The sequence below is a fragment of the Triturus cristatus genome, chromosome 7 (assembly GCF_964204655.1).
Source record: "Triturus cristatus chromosome 7, aTriCri1.1, whole genome shotgun sequence".
Classification (NCBI taxonomy): Eukaryota; Metazoa; Chordata; class Amphibia; order Caudata; family Salamandridae; genus Triturus; species Triturus cristatus.
In genome coordinates, this window is record NC_140590.1 from 305,686,000 (window position 1) to 305,703,482 (window position 17,483).

At 43.9% G+C, this 17,483-nt stretch overlaps 1 protein-coding gene across 3 annotated transcripts in view; it reads right to left on the reverse strand.

The window, feature by feature from the left end:
* The window catches only part of LOC146809526 (leukocyte immunoglobulin-like receptor subfamily A member 2), a 567,796-nt gene that overhangs the window by 37,209 nt on the left and 513,104 nt on the right, over positions 1–17,483 (reverse strand). For all 3 annotated transcript variants that reach the window (XM_085616353.1, XM_085616354.1, XM_085616352.1), the window contains 2 exons: positions 6,962–7,057; positions 5,167–5,194 (listed from right to left, as the gene is read on the reverse strand). In XM_085616353.1, the coding sequence (XP_085472479.1) occupies positions 5,167–5,194; positions 6,962–7,057 (124 nt within the window). The remainder of the gene's footprint in view (positions 1–5,166; positions 5,195–6,961; positions 7,058–17,483) is intronic.

A 17,483-nucleotide genomic window follows, 5' to 3' on the forward strand; every position in this document is an offset into this window, starting at 1 on the left:
TACACGCGAGGAGACATCCCTCTGAAATACTAGTGAATGCGCTCTTCGAACTTGGATATTTTTACAGACCACCCCATGGAAATAGTGTCAATGATGCGGACATTTTGGTTTCACTGTCTAATAGATTTGAGGGATTATCTTCATTAGATTCTTTAGATTGACAACAAAAATCTTTATTTTGCAAAACAAACAATGGTCTTGTTAAGGCCCAGTTAGATAACTATACGGCCCAGTCACATTCTTTGCATGTACAAAATGCAGAAGTTCCACAGTGTGTTATAAAGGTTGGTGGGATTCACGAATCACCCAAGTAGGTGGGAGTAGGGTCTCCATCTAGCTTCCAAACCTCTCCTTTAGAGTTGCACTTAAATCAGTCAATGGAAAGCAATATGTTAACTTTGTCGCAAGGTAATATGGTAACCGGGATACTATCGTCCACAAAACCAAGCAAGCAGATGGGAGTATGCCTTACCTCATAGAACATTGCAGGGCTAAATAGGAACCTAACAGACTTGGAATGGAATGAATACATAGAACAGAGTGATATCTGCCTCTTGCAGGAGACTTGGTCATTGGAAACTGCCCATAGAGTGGGATTCAAGACATTTAGTGTGAATGCCAGCCCATCAACAAAAGGTAGGCCATCAGGGGGCCTTATAATATGGATAAAGATCACCCTCGAAATTGATATTACTCCACTGTATATACCGTCACAGGACTTGGTTGGTGTAAAAATGGTTACAAGGGAGGGCAAAGATTTATACCTAATTAACATCTACAATAGACCAAGCTCTGCCTCCAAAGAATCATTAACGATAGAACAGCTTGATTCTTTTTAAGTACATTAGGACCAAAGACGAGGGTAATTGTCGGCGGAGACTTCAATTGTAGTTATGAACCAGTGGTGGGTTTCGATAAGCTTTTTGAGAGTTAAGACATGGTAAATAACATTCCTGCCATAGAAAGCAACAGGGAAGTGCGGTGCACTGTAGCAGCCGCACAAATCTTAAAGCTCACAACGAGTTATGGATTAAGAGCATGTAACGGTCGCCTGCCTTCGGACAGACCAAATGCATCTACATTTTGTGGAGACAGCTCTCAGAGCAATATAGACTACATATTGGTGTCAATAGAGTTCTGGCCACACGCTCTTGACTTAAAAATAGACCATAGAACTGAGAGCGACCATCGTCCCCTACAGCTGATGTTAGCGCCCCAACATTTTTATTCCACTCTTTTGGATGGTAGAGATAATAGTACTTATGAGGATGACACCATACTAAGTAACTTGTTAGTAATATACCCAAGGAGCATAATGCAGGAATTAAAAAACGAATTGAGGCAGCAAACCCCTGGTATAATAAAGACTGTCAGGTAGCAAAAGTAGAACTCATCCAGGCAATTAAAAACAATACCGTAATTGCAATAAGGGAAAAGAGGACTAAACATAAGAGAGCCCTTGCAAATGCTAAAAAAACATGGGATGATGATACCTGGACAGACCTAATAAACGCAACCAAGTTTAAGGATCAGTCAGGTTTTTGGAGACTGATAGCAGAAGGGAACAAGGCAGGAAGGGACACTAAGGACCTTTTTTTGGATGATAATACCTGGTTCGATCATTTTCCCACCTTTATTCTGATAGTGAATGCAAGCAACTTACAATCATTGAAGATTTGGCGATTACCTCTAAGGTTGCCAACCTACACTTTAGCTTGAAAGAAACAACTTCGGCAATTGAGTCAGTGAAGTCGGGAAAAGCCCCTGGACCTGATAAAATCCCAGGAGATTTACTAAAACATGATATCAGTGTTTAGGGACCATAAATACATTTTTTGTGCAATGCAATAGTTTCGGGTACACCAATACCCGAAACATGGAAAGGGGCAGAAATCATCACGATTTTTAAGAAGGGCAACCGATATGACCCAGCAAATTATCGCCCTATTAGCTTAATAGATATTTTACAAAAAATCTTCGCTAGGCACATTTTAAATAGACTAAGTGAGTGGATTGAGGAGAATAAGGTATTTTAAAAATTTCAGGCAGGATTTAGAATTAAAACCAGCACAATTGACCAGGTTTTCAGATTTACATGTCTGTGCTGGAAATACATAATCCTAAGGAAGGGTCATTTGTACATTGCCTTTGTAAATCTAAAGGCAGCATTCGACCTCGTACCACGAATCTTACTGTGGGATTCGTTGAGACATCAAGGGGTGCCAGGCGAGTTACTTGTACAAATAATTAGACTCCATGACGATAATTTTGCTAAAGTAAGATGGGGCCCAAGGGGTGAACTTACTAAAGCAATACCGGTGAGAAGGGGTGTGCGCCAGGGGTGCATACTGGTGCCCACTCTGTTCTCACTGTATGTAAATGACATCCCTGACTACTTGAATGGTTGCCAAAATGACGCTCCTAAGTTGGGTGCTGATAGGGTACCAGTGCTTTTATTTGCTGATGATACCATTGTAATCTCACGAACCCCAAAAGGATTGCAGCGCCTAATGGATTCCTTTTATGCATATTGTACCTTAAAAGGGCTTGAAATTAATTCTGGTAAAACCAAATACATGTCAATAAACCCACATAGATCATTTAAAAAGAATTTAGTGCTTAACAATCAGAAATTAGAGTATGTGGAAAGTTTTAACTATTTGGCATCACTTTAGACACTAAACTATCCTGGAAACCTCAATTGGAAAAAAATAAGCTAATCTTGCTTCAAAATTTGTTGCCTATTTTAAAGAAACACGGGGACAGTATCTCGAAAGCAGTGTCCCCGGCCCTGGAGGTATTTAAACACAAAGTTCAATCAGCTTCCCTATATGGCGCTGAAATATGGGGCCCTTACTGCAAAAAGGATTTTGAACTAGGAGAAAATAAATTCTTCAGAAAATTACTAAATCTCCCAATTAGAACACCGCTAATCCCGATTGTCATGGACCTAAACATCAAACGCACCGACCATCACGCTCTAGTAAAACCTCTCCTATTCTGGGTGAGGTTATGGACAACACCAGAGCTATTACATTATAAGGAAGGTTTAGAGGAGATCATGAAATTTGATCAGAGCAGGGATATCCCATGGCTCAAACATGTTGCATCATGGATGATGAAGTTGGGTTTATCTAATTTCTGGAACGAACCATCCCAATTGTTACCGGCTTGCAAGAAATTGTTAAAGTCTACCTTCTGGGCTCACATTAACAATAGTGTGCAACATAGTTCTTCCATTGGGTCATTAACATCAAGATTCCTTCTTTTTAAAGATGTAGCACAGTTTGAACCCTTTTTGGATGAGGTACGTCCCCAACTAGCGAAATCCCTGTTTATGAAATTTAGATATGGGGTGCTTTTAACAAATGTAAATAAATCCAGATGGGGGGCTAACAATCATGATGGTACATTATGTTCAATTGAAATTAAGGGAAAGGATCTACATATACTATTCTTCTGTCCCGCATACAACATACCAAGGAAAAACTGGATTAAACCAGTTTGTAAAAATGTGTTTACTAGATGTTGTAGCGAGGCGGAACGTATATTGAAAACAGATACCTCACAGTGGATTGTTTTTAGTCTTAGTAGATACTTATTTAACGTGAGCCTTATTAGAGCAAAGGCTGGACTGAAATTATAACAGTTAAGGAATATGTAAAATCAGGTAAATGCTGCTAAAAAGCCTTGCACTTGCACTTTATGATCTTGATTGTTTATTAGGGAATTTGACTTTGAAATGATTTATTGCATGTAATTGCACAACCGGAACTGTCGTGCAAACAGTGTTGGACGCATGCATGATCAAAAATGCTATGCTCCAAGACAATGTCGCCTCATTTTCTGATTGCCTAGCTTTTATTGTTTTTATTGTATTTATTGAATTTATGTATTATAATATAAGGTTTAATGGCGTAGCTGGTATAGATTATATAATTGCAATTTTATTAAAATGTCCCAATTGTATTGTATTGCATCAAAAGATCTTATTAATTTTATTCTAAAATGAAATGTGTTTATAATATGTATCTTTTATGGTCAAAATTGACCGAAATAAAGATTTTTGAATTGAATTGAATTCCTCCTCTTATCGCCATCCTAAGATCAGGTATTACCTGGTCTTAGTTTTTGGCGCTGCCCCAGCCTTGTAAATCTGTGGCAATGTCAAAAAGCAATGGGTGTTGCGGTGGATCGCCCACAGCAAAACCCATTGCCCGCCACTTTGCCGCAGCAGACTGTGGCAGAAGGGGCATATTTACAAGGTGGCATTAAGTCACGTTAAGCAGTTTAGAGTAACCTTGTAAATATGGGGAATGGCACAATGCCACAGGAGCGTCAGAAAAAGTGACACTCCGGTGGCATTAGGGTCATGTAAATATGTCCCATTGCCTCTTATCAGAGGGAAGAAGAGGATTGTGGAGCATTGGTTTGGAGCAGAGAACACATGTTTAATTCGTGAATGTTAAGGGTACATTTATAGACTCAGAAAGATACTACATATTTGAAACTTTGGGACACTGAGAATCAGTGGAATGACTCTCTGGATCTCGAGCCTGCTGGCCCTTTATCCTCGAGCCACACTTAAAACAGTCTACTCCTTTTATGTATCAATGTAGGACCTTGACTGGGCTATTGGCACGTAGGTTATTCCAGTCAGAACTTAACCAAAGATGCCCACATTAAGGTCACATTGCTCTGTGAAAAGAGGGGGGGGGGGCCTTTTAAACTATTGGGCAATATACGTTCATGTAAAATACATGTTGTACGCTTCATCACCATAATTGACCCTAAACAATAATAATACATCTGAAGAGGGGCTGAATGAGTGACAATAGGCACTTGTGATAACATTCACGGCCCAACTTCAATGTTAATATTGTCAGAAGATCATGGCTTTTGTTTTGAGATTAGGTTTCATCACCCATTTCCAAAAAGTAAATGAACATGGACGAGAAACAGACGACCATTACCACCAGGATGAGGAGAAAGAGTCATTTCATGGGCTTCAGTGTGCTATTTGCCTGGCAGTGTTGATTATCTAAGATTTGGAGGTCAGGTTAGGGCACATTCCACTTGTTTATTGCTCTTTAAACATCTGAGATGCACAATACATTGAGTAGGAAGAACACAAACAAACAAATCAGCCATGTGAATTCCTCTTACCTCTTCTGGATGTCACCTTTCGTTTTTTCTGTTGAAATAAATATGCACAATTCTTATGAAGACCTTATAACATGTTTACTATTTATTTTTTTCAAGCCTAAAAATGACTTCCTACTTCTATTCCCACCCCTTGGATGTCTCCTCCTCTTGTTTTCTGAGTTTCTATGAAAACATATCTCACTCTGGTCATTACCTCTCATATTTGGTGCTAAACCCCATTATCTTTTCCTCATATCTCTGGACTTTAGTTTCCAGTCAGTCTTGCCTTTTGTCTTTACAGCTTTCATCATATCCATCACATGTTCTATGTATTGCATCTAGCGCTGACCTAGCTCCTGGGATCATCAGAGCACTTTGTAGAGAAACTATTGATTATATCAGATGCATCCTTAACATGTGCTCCTGCATGTACAAATTCATACTGTAAGGGTCTGCTTGAAGCTGTATTTCAGCAACCAGAATTTGATGGATAGAGGGTGAGAATATACAACAAAGTCGATACTTGACAACACATCAAGCAGGGACCAGTTTATACATGTCCTCACTTATACTTTCGATGTGACTGCACGGGGAAATAAGGTGCCTTTCATAGACTTCCAAAATTGTTGGATGAAGTGTCGAAACCAGGATTAGAACCTTGGTCTGCCTGCTCCATCTAGTAGACCATCTAGACATGTCCTCTCTAGACCACAGTTAAATGGTCAATTCTTATCTTCTGGGATTCTGGTTGCACCAGCAGAGCTCTCTTAGATGACGCTTTGGGCTCAGAAACTGTAGCTCGCCTTTGAGAGCATGGATGGTTTGTGCTTTGAGATGATTTTCAACCTGTTTCATTCTTTAGTTACCGGGAAGATGAAGGCCAGCCGTGAGATATCTCTCGTGTGGTTACCCTCGTTCCCATGACCTTATACAGTTGAGTGAAGTGTGACGTCTTTATTTTTTCAATAAAGAATCTTTAAAAGAATAGTCTATCAAAAGTTTCTTCTTGAGCCTGAATACAAAACATTTTAGATTGCCACTGTTTTATGTCCATATTAGTAAGTTATGACAGTTCGTTCTCCAAACACCTTTTACCATCGAATTATGATAAGAAGATTCTGGAGGTGCTAATGTATGACAAAAAAGATGGTGCGCGTTTGTTGTGTGGCATTTTGTTGTCGCTAGGATGTGCAGTGTTGTTTTTTGTGCTGCTGTGTTCTTGTTCTGTATTATTGCAATGCGGTTTTGTTATGTTGGACTGCAGTTGTTGTGTTTCTGCTTTGTGCCATGGCATGTTTTGAGTTTGGTATGTTCTTTTGCCATGTTCAATTGTTTAGATTAGGTAATTCAACAAAAAGAATTTACAGCCAAAAGCAGCAAATGCTTTGCAAGTTCCTTTGACAAGCGACCATTTCCGATTTTCCAAGGTGGGAAATAGCCCTGCTCCATCTCTTTACCTTCTTAAAACCCCAGTCAGCCTAAGACTGTGTCAGAGAGTCGGGACTGCGACTTACCTCCGCCCTCACAGAGCTCACTTTATGTAATACGGACTCTTGTCTTTAAAGTTACCTCCCCGTCACAGTAACACTTCCTACATCTGGCCAATCCTGTTCCTGTTACCCTACTTTCTACAGCTTGTCTGGTGTCACCTCAGTGCATGTTTTGATAGCTTGGATCAGCCTTGGCGATTGATATTTCTTTTGTTGAAAATGGACAGCTCTGTCTCGTCCTGGGCTTCCACTAAACTGGAGGTATCTGCGTTTATAAATGTGTACACCATTCAATACATTGCCTGAAAACGTGTAGAAATACTCACTTGGCTTGCACTTGATGTAGAGAATAAAAGCAACAACAAGGATTACCACAAGCAGGACAGCAGACACAACAGCGATGATGAGTGTTGTATCCTTATCTGAAAAAGAACAGGTACACAACTGTATTTATTTTAGCAGGTGTGCAGTGTAATTGAATAGCCATTACAACAGTACTTCTTTTTCGCAGATGTGCAGTGCAATAAAATAGCCAACACAACAGTACTTCTTTTTAGCTGGAGTGCAGAGCTGTAAAGCAATAAGATTAAAATGGGGGGGTATATATTTTGTTTGGCTATGTAGACCGTGTCCCCTGTCCGTGAGGGTGTGCCCACTTTTTGAAGCTGTGCAATAGAGTAGCCATTTTCTTGAAGCACTTCTGAAAATGCATATATGTGCAGTAGTGGCTGCCGCCATTCATAACTGGTAGGGAAGTGGGGGCAGGGTGGGAGAGGAGAGGTTGTGAAATAAATAAATAAATAAATTTAAAAAAAACCTTACCTGCCGCTCAGTTCTGCTCCTGCTGCAGGTGGCTGTCTTGTTCCTCCTGCTCCTCTCACAGTAGCGGCCTGACCCCGGCTAAAGTAGAGAGGCAGGCCGGAAGAGGAAGCTTGGGTAGGGCGACAAAATAATAATAATAATTAAAAAATTACTTACCTGATCGCCGCCGCCGTCCACTGCTTTGCACTTTTCCTTCTTCTGGGCACAGGCTCCCAGAATGCACTGCGGGAAATCCTGACGCTGCGTGAAAGCAGTGTCAGGAATGGCCTGAGCGCTGGAACTTGGCGCTCCCAGGCAGACTGGACGCCTTTGTCTGCTTTCTCCAGCCCCAGCAACGCAGCTGGGGATGGAGAAAGCTTCACAGCGCTTGATGGTTTGGCCAGCCTGAGACGGCAGACCAAACCCTCATGCGCAGAGAAGGGAGTGCACGATCACTCCCTCACTACAGTGTCATCCTCCTGGACCCGCCTCCAAGATGTGTCAGAGACCTGGGGGTGGGTCCAGGAGGATTAAAATAAAACGAGTTTCAAAAGGTTTATTGTTTTATTTGCGGGTGGTGATAGGGGGGCTGGTGCTCCTTTGCCCAACGGAGGGGCTGCTGCTGTCCGCTCGGCCAGGAAGCCTGGAACTGGATGGACCTAAAGCCACAGGCTCCCCACCTAATCCAGACGCTTCTCTCGAGCATGAGAGCAGCGCCAGAATAGGTCTGAGCGGCCTCATTTGACACTCTGACGGTGCCTGGGAGCCTGGGAGCCTGTGGGGTTACTCCAATTCAGCTGTACAATACCGCTGGGTTTGAGAAACATAAGTGCGCATGTGTGTTTGGCCAGCCTAAGGCGGCCGGCCACATACACATGTGTACTTATAAGTGCCCATTACTCCCCCCTGCCATGGTCTGGCCCTGCCCCTCCTGTTCAACGTAAGTAGCTCCGACAGAGATAAATAAAACGATAATAACAAAGTGGTAATATCATTTTATTTATCATCTGCTGGCAGTGGGGTGACGGTCCTCCGCCATTACGGAGGAGCTGCACCTGTATATGTGGCTCTACGTTTGAAGAAGAAGCAGCACTGCAGAGTCACACACTCGGGTGCCATTCACAGTGGGACTTCCTACGCATGTGTACTTTACGCGTGAGTAAGATGTGGACTAGGCGAGGTGTAACCATGAGGAAAGGGAAAGTCAAAGGAGTGATCAAGGATGCTCAGTGCACATTTTGCGAATTCCCACAAAGCAATAAGCTTTAAGGAGCCACAAGGTGGTGTCAAAGTCTTACTTCTCTTTTGAGCAAATTTAACCAATACAGACCCTGCTCTTGAGTAAATTATATATGTGTACACCTACAGAAATAGCCGTGACTCAGTTATCATTGCTAGTAGAGAACAACTACTTGCATTTTGGTTATTGCCGGTCGATGACTACTGTCAGTGCTCAGATCTCCCCGGGTTGATAGTGCTTTATAAATGCTAATGACGATGGTTATACTAAATATTTCTTGTGGGTAGCTAGACAATGCATAAGTTAGGTGTGCTAAAATTAAGTGCAATGCAAATTTTATTGAATTACTGAAAGCCAAAATTTGCACACAAGACCAGGCAATATGTACACACTGAATAACCTATTAGCAACCCCCCTCTTGGCGCACAAGGTCTGTTGCCCAGTGTAATTTACTCCTGGTAAAAACTTATATGCAGTTCACAATGCCAGATGTATCTCATGAGGAAACTCAAAACTACTCGTGCCATGCATAACTTACGCATGTGAATGCTCTATTACTTACCGGTAATCTTCATTACTTCTGGTCTCATTGTCCTCTCCCCATTCATGACTTATGGAGATAACCATCTCCCAGGCAGAAATAAGAACAGAGGAATGCGGGAACTCCTACCGCACCCCCTCCCACTGATAGTACTTAACTAGTACTTACCCAGCATTCTTCCTGAACTTCCAAGCCAGCTACAGGGAGGCCATCTGTCTGGGAGGGAGGAGGGGCATCATGAATGGGGTGAGGACAATGGGACCAGGAGTAATGAAGATTACCGGTAAGTGATAGGGCATTACCCCCAGGTCCCTCCTGTCCTCATCCCATTCATGACTTAAGGAGCATAAGTTGAGTACGTTTTGGGAAGAAATTAACTAGTATTGCACAGGTACATTGAAAATACAACAAATGTTGGATGCTCAGACAGCAGTTTTTCAATACTTATCTGATTAAACGCTGACCTGCTGCAAAAAAACGATTATACACTGTGGTCCTATTTATTAGATCTTTCATACTTCAAAGATGGCGGTCCGACGATATTCTGACTTCTCAACACCTTCAGTGTAAACTTAATAGGATTATGGAGTCAGAAAAAAGATATAAATTAACATCTGGGTCGTATAGGACATTTTTAAAGATATGGGAGATTCTGAGCTAAGTGTTCTCTTTTTCATGAGAAATTATTTAAACATTTTCTTTCATGGTTTAAAAAAAAGCATATTTGCTGGATTGAGTATAAGAATCATGTGTTATGTTTCTGAATTTTTTTATGCTCTTATGTAAATATGTATTTATGGATGTGATTAACTATTTCAATTAAAGGACTTATGGATCATACCAAAGCCAGAAACCCGGCCTTCTGAACCCGCAAAGAACACCCAGGACACCACACCGTAAGAAGCGTCCCAAGCGAAGCAAGCAGGAGAACCAGAGAAAAAACAGTCAGGAGCACATAGCCCGCAACACTCCCAACCCAAATAAAGGTCGCAGACGGAAGATGACCAAGAGCGACCAGAAAACCCATGCAAAAATCAGGGATAGACCAACAGAGACAAAACCCAGGCACCTGAAGAATCAGAACCCAACACCGCAGCCGGAGACACCAGCCTCAGAGACAGAAAAGAAAGGAGAAGCCACCACAGGCACAACAGAGGCCCCCCAACCACAGAACAAATGACAAGCAGGGCACCAGGGCCCCCAGAGACTCCAACCCCTGGACCGCTGAGCGGGAGGGAGTCAGCCCAGAAAACCACAACGAAGGGGACAGGGCTGATTACAACCAACACTTAAGGCCAGCCCGGGGGCACACAACAGAGACCCCAAGCCCAAAGGCAACATCCAAAAAGAAAAATGGCTGCAACACCACAGGATGGGAAAAAGAGAAAGATGCATATGACAGGCCCAAAGGACGACCACAACAGATTCAGCACCCAACGAGGCACGGAAAGCCAGAAGGGCACTCACAGGGCCACAAGGCCGGCAATGCCCAGGCCCCCCAACTTCAACCCCGACCCAGAGACACAGATGCAGAAGCGACAGAGAGCATTCCAAAGCAGATAACTGAAGGAAGGCCCAACAATGCCAAAAGCCCCCACCACAAATCTCAAAAGTAAGCCGAGAGGAAGCATGGGAATACCCAAAAGCCACACGCTCCAACCAGGAAAAGAAGAGTGACAGGGCCAACAACGGGACCCACCCCACCTCCACCGGGGTGAACCACAGCCGGCCAACCTAAAAACAGGCAGGAGTGCAACCACCAGAGCCAATGCACACACCAAGAGGACCAGCCAATGAACGGACAACCCCAGACAGAACAAGTGCACGCGGAGGTCAAAAACCAAGTCTGAAAAAGACAAATCCAGGAAGGGAGGAAGCATTGACCAAAAAACAACCCCCCACCAACCTGACAGGCATGAACACCAGAGAAGTCAGATAAAACCACAGCCACCGAAAAACACAGAGGAGGACCAGGCTCCAGGGCAAGAACTTCCGGCGCCGACCCCCAGCGCCGACACAGGATGAACGCCATGGCACCCATCCCGGGAGAAGGAGCTGGAGCTGTGACACCGGGACAGGCTAACAGCCCCAGACTGAGGCAGTCACAAAAACGCAGATGAAACCGGGCCACAACAGCAGGAACTCAGCCCAAAGAAGTCACAGCTACCCACCGCGGCTCCAGAACGCAGGGCAGATGAGCGCCAGAAACACAGTCATCCGAAGGCCAATCAGGAGGACCAGGCAGCCAGAAACCAACAACCCACCAGGACAGGAAAAGACAGGGGGAGAATAAGAGGCCAGAACCCAGTAAAGCAAAACACCCCACCAAAGAGGCCAACAACAGGGCCCGAACTGGTACCAGGGAAGAAAACCCCAAAGAGACAGATAATACCAGCTCCCAAACCAGACCGAACAGAACCTGAGGGATGAGCAACAGTGGAGGGAGACAGACCCACAAGGCCAAGAGGCAAGCTGAACCCAAAGACCAAACAGGAACCCCAGTGAAGACCCCATCTCAAACCACACCAGCCAAGGATGACACCCCCTACAACAACAATGGGTGTTGACCCATGCTGGACAAAACAGCTGGAGAAAGACAAACCAACAGGTCATTGGAGACAAGCAGAGCCCAAACAGGACCCACAGCCTGGACCAGGGCAACAGAACACAAGGCCATCCAGCCCAAACCGCGAAGGAGAAAACCCCCAACCAATAACAAGCAGACCAACCGGCCTGGAGGGCAAAGAACAACACCAAGGAACCACACCGAGCAAGCTCCCACACCAGCCAGAGAAAGGCCAATACAAAGCCCAAAGATAGCCACAGAGCAATGGGGGAAACAGATAGCCACAGGCCCCAGAGCCCCAGGCCAAAAACAGGCAGGAAACCACCCACCATGCCAGGACAACAAGTACAGAGGAGATAAGCGGGGTGGCCCACAGCCCAACCCTGCTGTAGTCTGCAGAGGCACCCGACTATCCAGCCGACAGAACCACAGACCTGCCAGCTGACACAGGAGGAAGAACCGCCCGCCGGCCATCAGAAGCCAGACCCCATGACAAGAAGGCAGAAGCAGCCCAGGAGAAGATGCACCAGCACACAACACCCAAGCCAACTACCCGAGGCTGCACAGCAGGCAACCCCAAACCCAGCAGCAAGACCACAACCAACTGCCCCCGGAAACAAAAACAGCCAGCACAATCGCCCCCAATACGGGAGCAATGAGGCCACCAACATGGCGACCCCACAAGCCTGGAAGAGTGACACTGGACCAAACAGCCACACCCCAGAAACCGCCAACCAATGAGGGCATAGATAAATACTTCTGGAACCAGCCAAAACCAAGGCCACAGAGGCACACACAGCAAAAAGTGGCTGGGAAGCCAGGGATAACGCCAGTAGCGGGAACAGGAAAGCCGCCACCATAACCCCCCAGGAAAGACCCATCGGGAAGGGCTGGAAGGCCAGCTGACGCCCCAGCCATGCCCAGTCCAGAACTGCCAGAATACAAGGGGCCAGATCCCCCCTACCCAAGCAAGACAAAAAGAAGAGGAAGGGAATCCAGAACGGCCCACAGGCAGACAACCAAAAAGGTGACCCCCAAGGCCCCAAAGGCCAGGACTGGACAAACCAGGAGACATGCGCAGAAAACAAAAGCCCAAACAGGCAGCAAGGCCACAGAAACAGAGGCAGAAGACAAAGCTCCACGAATCAGACCAGCTAACCCACCGAGCGAACAGAGACTGGAAGAGGCACATCCTAGATCCGTATCCACACAGACTCAGCAACAGCCGGGCCACAAAATAACTGCAACTGGCAAATAAGCCAGCAAGTAGGAAGAGCGAACCCAAACGCTCCACTAAACAGAGGAAACCAATCATGCCATGATCCCAGAAGAGACAGGACGATCAGCACCCAACCAGCCGACCCCGCTTGAAAGCTGGCCAGGGTAGCAAAAGACAGGCTCTCAAACACACAAGACCCTGAAGAACAGGCGGTCACCATACAAAAATCAAGCCTAGGCCGGATCACCAACTACAAAGAGGGCGATGGAGACCCCACCCACAAGGCTACCAGAGATGGCCCACAACAAGGAGGCTATCTGTTGGAATATGCAATGTTACATTGCATCTGCTACAACGCATGTGATTACAACACAGTCGTTACAATGACCGTGTTGTTACAGCGCAATCCATTACATCGCAAGTAGTTTCTACAACTTGCTGTAGGGGTCGCGCTGGACTTAGGAATAGTATAATTTACTATTCCAACTCCAGCGTGTGCAACAGTAGGGAAGGTGTTGGAATAGTAAATTATACTATTCCTTAGTTTAGCGCGCCCCATACAGCATGTCGTAGAAAAGACTTGCGATGTAATGGCTTGCGTTGTAATCGCATGCATTGTAGCTCATGGGATGTAAACGCTGTTTCCCTATCTGTTGTAATTTCTCCTGTAACTGGTGATGACCTTGTAGAATGTGAGTGCATCACCAGATTTATGTATGAGGTTCTGGAATTATGCTGAGAGGCTTGATAGCTGTTGATGTCTCCTCCATTGGGAGCTAGTAATTTTAAGTTTAAGCCTTTTCCCAGTATCGTCTTTTCTTTATAATTCTGGCAATGAGTGAAGTAAGCACCCACCCAAGGACCCTGCGTGCAGAGGCAGTGAAATTTCACATCACGTTTTAAGGTCAGTGCCGCAATGATTTTTTAATGGGTCTGGATGCGCGGAAAGAGTACAGTTGTGTTTATTAACTGTGTTAGTGTGGAGAGAGCCAAAAGGATTTGCAAAGTGTTGCCCAAAGCCATATAACTTTAACTAAATGGCCATTACCAATGTCGTGTGAGGCGCGTGTTGTTTGAATGTGGAGTGACGCACGAGGAAACTGAGCGACGCGCAAGGAGCATAAGGAAACTTGTGAGCGTGAGCAGACTCACACAACGTAGCACATATCCTGATAAATCACTGTGTGATGTGGCACATCACCTGACTAATCACGCCGTTGTGTCGACGTCATTAATGGGGAAAGAACCAGCGCGTAACGCTGTGAACACCTACATGAAGACTAGACTGGTGCTGCTCCGATGCGCAAGGTATCGATTTGCTGCTCCGACGCGCAAAGTTTCGATTTAAACCACAGATACAGGTACAATTTATTCATTTTTTTTCAAGCACAATTATTTTCTTTCAGCAATAAAAAAAAAGAGAAGAAAGAAAAAAAGTGAGGCTTTCGCCATTTTCAGACATTTACAAAGACAGACTCCTCCTCATTATCCAGTTCAATGTTCAGGCAGGAGCTGACTCAAGTTTTGACAAGTCAACACGAAACAATCCAGATAAAACATATTTTTTGTATGTCAACTCATTGTTTTAACTTGTTATGTCAGATTAATACTTTAGATTATTGTGTTGAATTCATATTTTAATTTGGTCTGTTAGTTTGTTAGTTTCATATTGCCTTTCAGCATGTCGACGGCCAGTAGAATGAGTCAACCGCCACAATTTCGATCTGAGCATGGTGAACCAGTTCTCCATTGGAAAAAATGGAGACCTTTATTTGACTCGTATCTTATAGCCATAGGGGGTGAGAAGGTTTCAGCTGCAAGGAAACAAGCTGTTCTACTTCACATTCTCAGGATTAAAGGTAGAAACATTTATGACAGTTTAGATCTAATACCAATTGGGAGATGTGATGGTGAACCTGGTGACGTCTTTGAAATGAGTGTTTTACTTCTACAAACTCATTTTGGGCCACCCCTTAATCTAGAAATGGAAAGACATAAGTTTTCATGCGGCCACAAGCCAAAGGTGAAAAAGTTGGCAATTCTTAGCTCAAACATGTGAATTTGAGCAATTGGTATACTCGCTCATTCATGATCAACTTGTACGTTGTACGAATGGCACTAGGATTCAAGAGAAGTTATCGTAAAAAAATCCTAATTTGAAGGAAGCAATCAGCATTGTAGAAAGCATTGAACATACTACTGTTTGGGTTAAAGAAATGCGCAACACTGTTTTACCACATGAGAATGTTGCAATTGTGAAGGGTTGCGATTCTGAGGGTACCAATTTGGGTGATTTATCATCAACAATTTGTAAGATAGCAGGGAAACATGAACGAGTTGTAGGGAAGAATGACAAACAAAAAGGAGATAATAATAGTTTTAGTAAGGATACTAAACTGAAATGCCCTAGATGTGGTAGTCAAAACCATTGACCTAATTTTCCCAACAGTTTTGCGAGAAGTATGTACTGTAGGAATTGGGAAAAAAAGGGACACTAGGCACTTATGTGCAGAACTGCAAAGATACATCTAGTGGAAGATGAAACATCATATTCACAACAAGCCATATTACTGCATTTGAAAGCGGAGCTGTTCAAGATGTGCAAAATGTTGACAAGGATAAAATGATAATGCCTAAATGTGATATTTACATTGACAACAGAACTGTTCCTGTTTTAGCTGACTCAGGTTTGCCTTATACTTATATGTTGCCAAAAGAGGCGATAATCTGTTAGGATGTAGCTACAAAAGAGATTTGGGGCTTATCTTAAATCCCAATGCGCAGGAGCTAGTAATGTTGGACGCACATCAGGGGGATGACAAAGACATCATTGAAAAATATCCTAGTGTTTTCAGTGATGAATTAGGACTTCTTAGTGGTTTTACTTAAACACAAAATAATCCTAAAAGCGAAAGCACAACCTGTTGTCCACAAGGTTAGGAATGTGCCAAATCTTATGGTGGGACCCCTCCAGGAGGAGCTTAACAGACTGCTTGAAAAGGGGATCATTGAAGAGACTGAGTCCTCCGAATGGTTGGCTCCGATCGTTTTGGCGCCCAAAGACAAAGGCAACAAAATCAGGATGTGTGTTGACTTGAGAAGTTTGAACAATTCTGGGTCGACAGGCAACCTTTACCCAATATAACTGAGGCCCTGGCAAAACTGAGTGGTGCACGCATTTTCACCGTAATAGACTTTTTGTCTGCATATCACCAAGTCATGCTGCATGAGGAATCAAGGGCTCTAACTTCTTTCGTTACACCTCTGGGAGCTTACTTGTCCATGGTAAAGACAGAGCCAGCCATGATGAAATACTATTCAAAGTACTATCCAGGTTACAAGAACGCGGGCTCACCTTGAAGAGTGAAAAATTAAAATTTTAGAGTTGAGTCTGTGTCTTATTTGGGTCATTCCATTTCCAGTGAGGGGATCAGCCCAAGATTGATTTGGTTGAAACAATTTCTCAAGCTCCAGCTCCAACTAACAGAGATCAAGTCAGATCTTTTCTTGGGTTATCAGAGTACTACTCAAAGTTAATCAACAATTTTGTTAGTGTGGTACAACCTTTGAGGTGCGGAGATTGTATGGTCGGAAGACTGCACACTTGCTTTCATGAAGGTCAAAAGTGATACTGTTTGCATGCCAACTTTTGGTCATTTTAACATTACAAAGAAAACTGTGCTGAACACTGACGCAAGTCTTCGTGGGTTGGGTGCGATTTTGCCCCAAATCATTGATGGTAATGAGAAAGTTATTGGTTTTGCCTGGCGTTCTCTCAAAGGGGCAGAAAAATGCTACTTAGTGATAGAACGAAAGGCATTAGACTGCACATGGGCGATCAATCATTTCAGGTTTTACCTTCGGGGTTTACCTTTTCTTGTCAGATCGGACCACAAACCATTGGTCGACATGTTTGCTTGCAGAAAAGCTGAGAACACCACTCCTAGGATTAAAAGATGGATGGAGGGACTATGGGAGTATAATTTCACGGTAGAATAATTGCCTGGTATAACATTTTTTCCTGCTGATTGCCTTTCCAGGATGCCACTTGACAAATTAGTCACTGTAAGCAATGAGGGGATTGTAGCATGCGTCAAAGAACCTGCTCTTAATAAAACTGAATGGGAAGCCGGTTTTGCTACTGACGATTCAAGAAGGATCATTATTGATTATGTTGTCAATGGATGGCCTATCCTCAGCGATGTTCCTCAGTGTGCCAGAGGGTTTTGTAATGTACGTCATGAGCTGAACATTGTTGCCGGTGAGCTTTGTCGTGGTGAGAGATTAGTTCCCCATTCTAGTATGCTTGAGAAGATAATTATTCTAGCACATGAAGTCCATCTTGAATGCAGCCTAACCAAATCCAGTGTCAGGGAAACTTATTGGTGACCTGAGGTTGATTGCCAGGTAGAAGTTGTAGTTAGGGAATGTACTTCTTGTGCCAGCAACAATAAGTCAAGGAAAGTCAGCTCAGCACCACT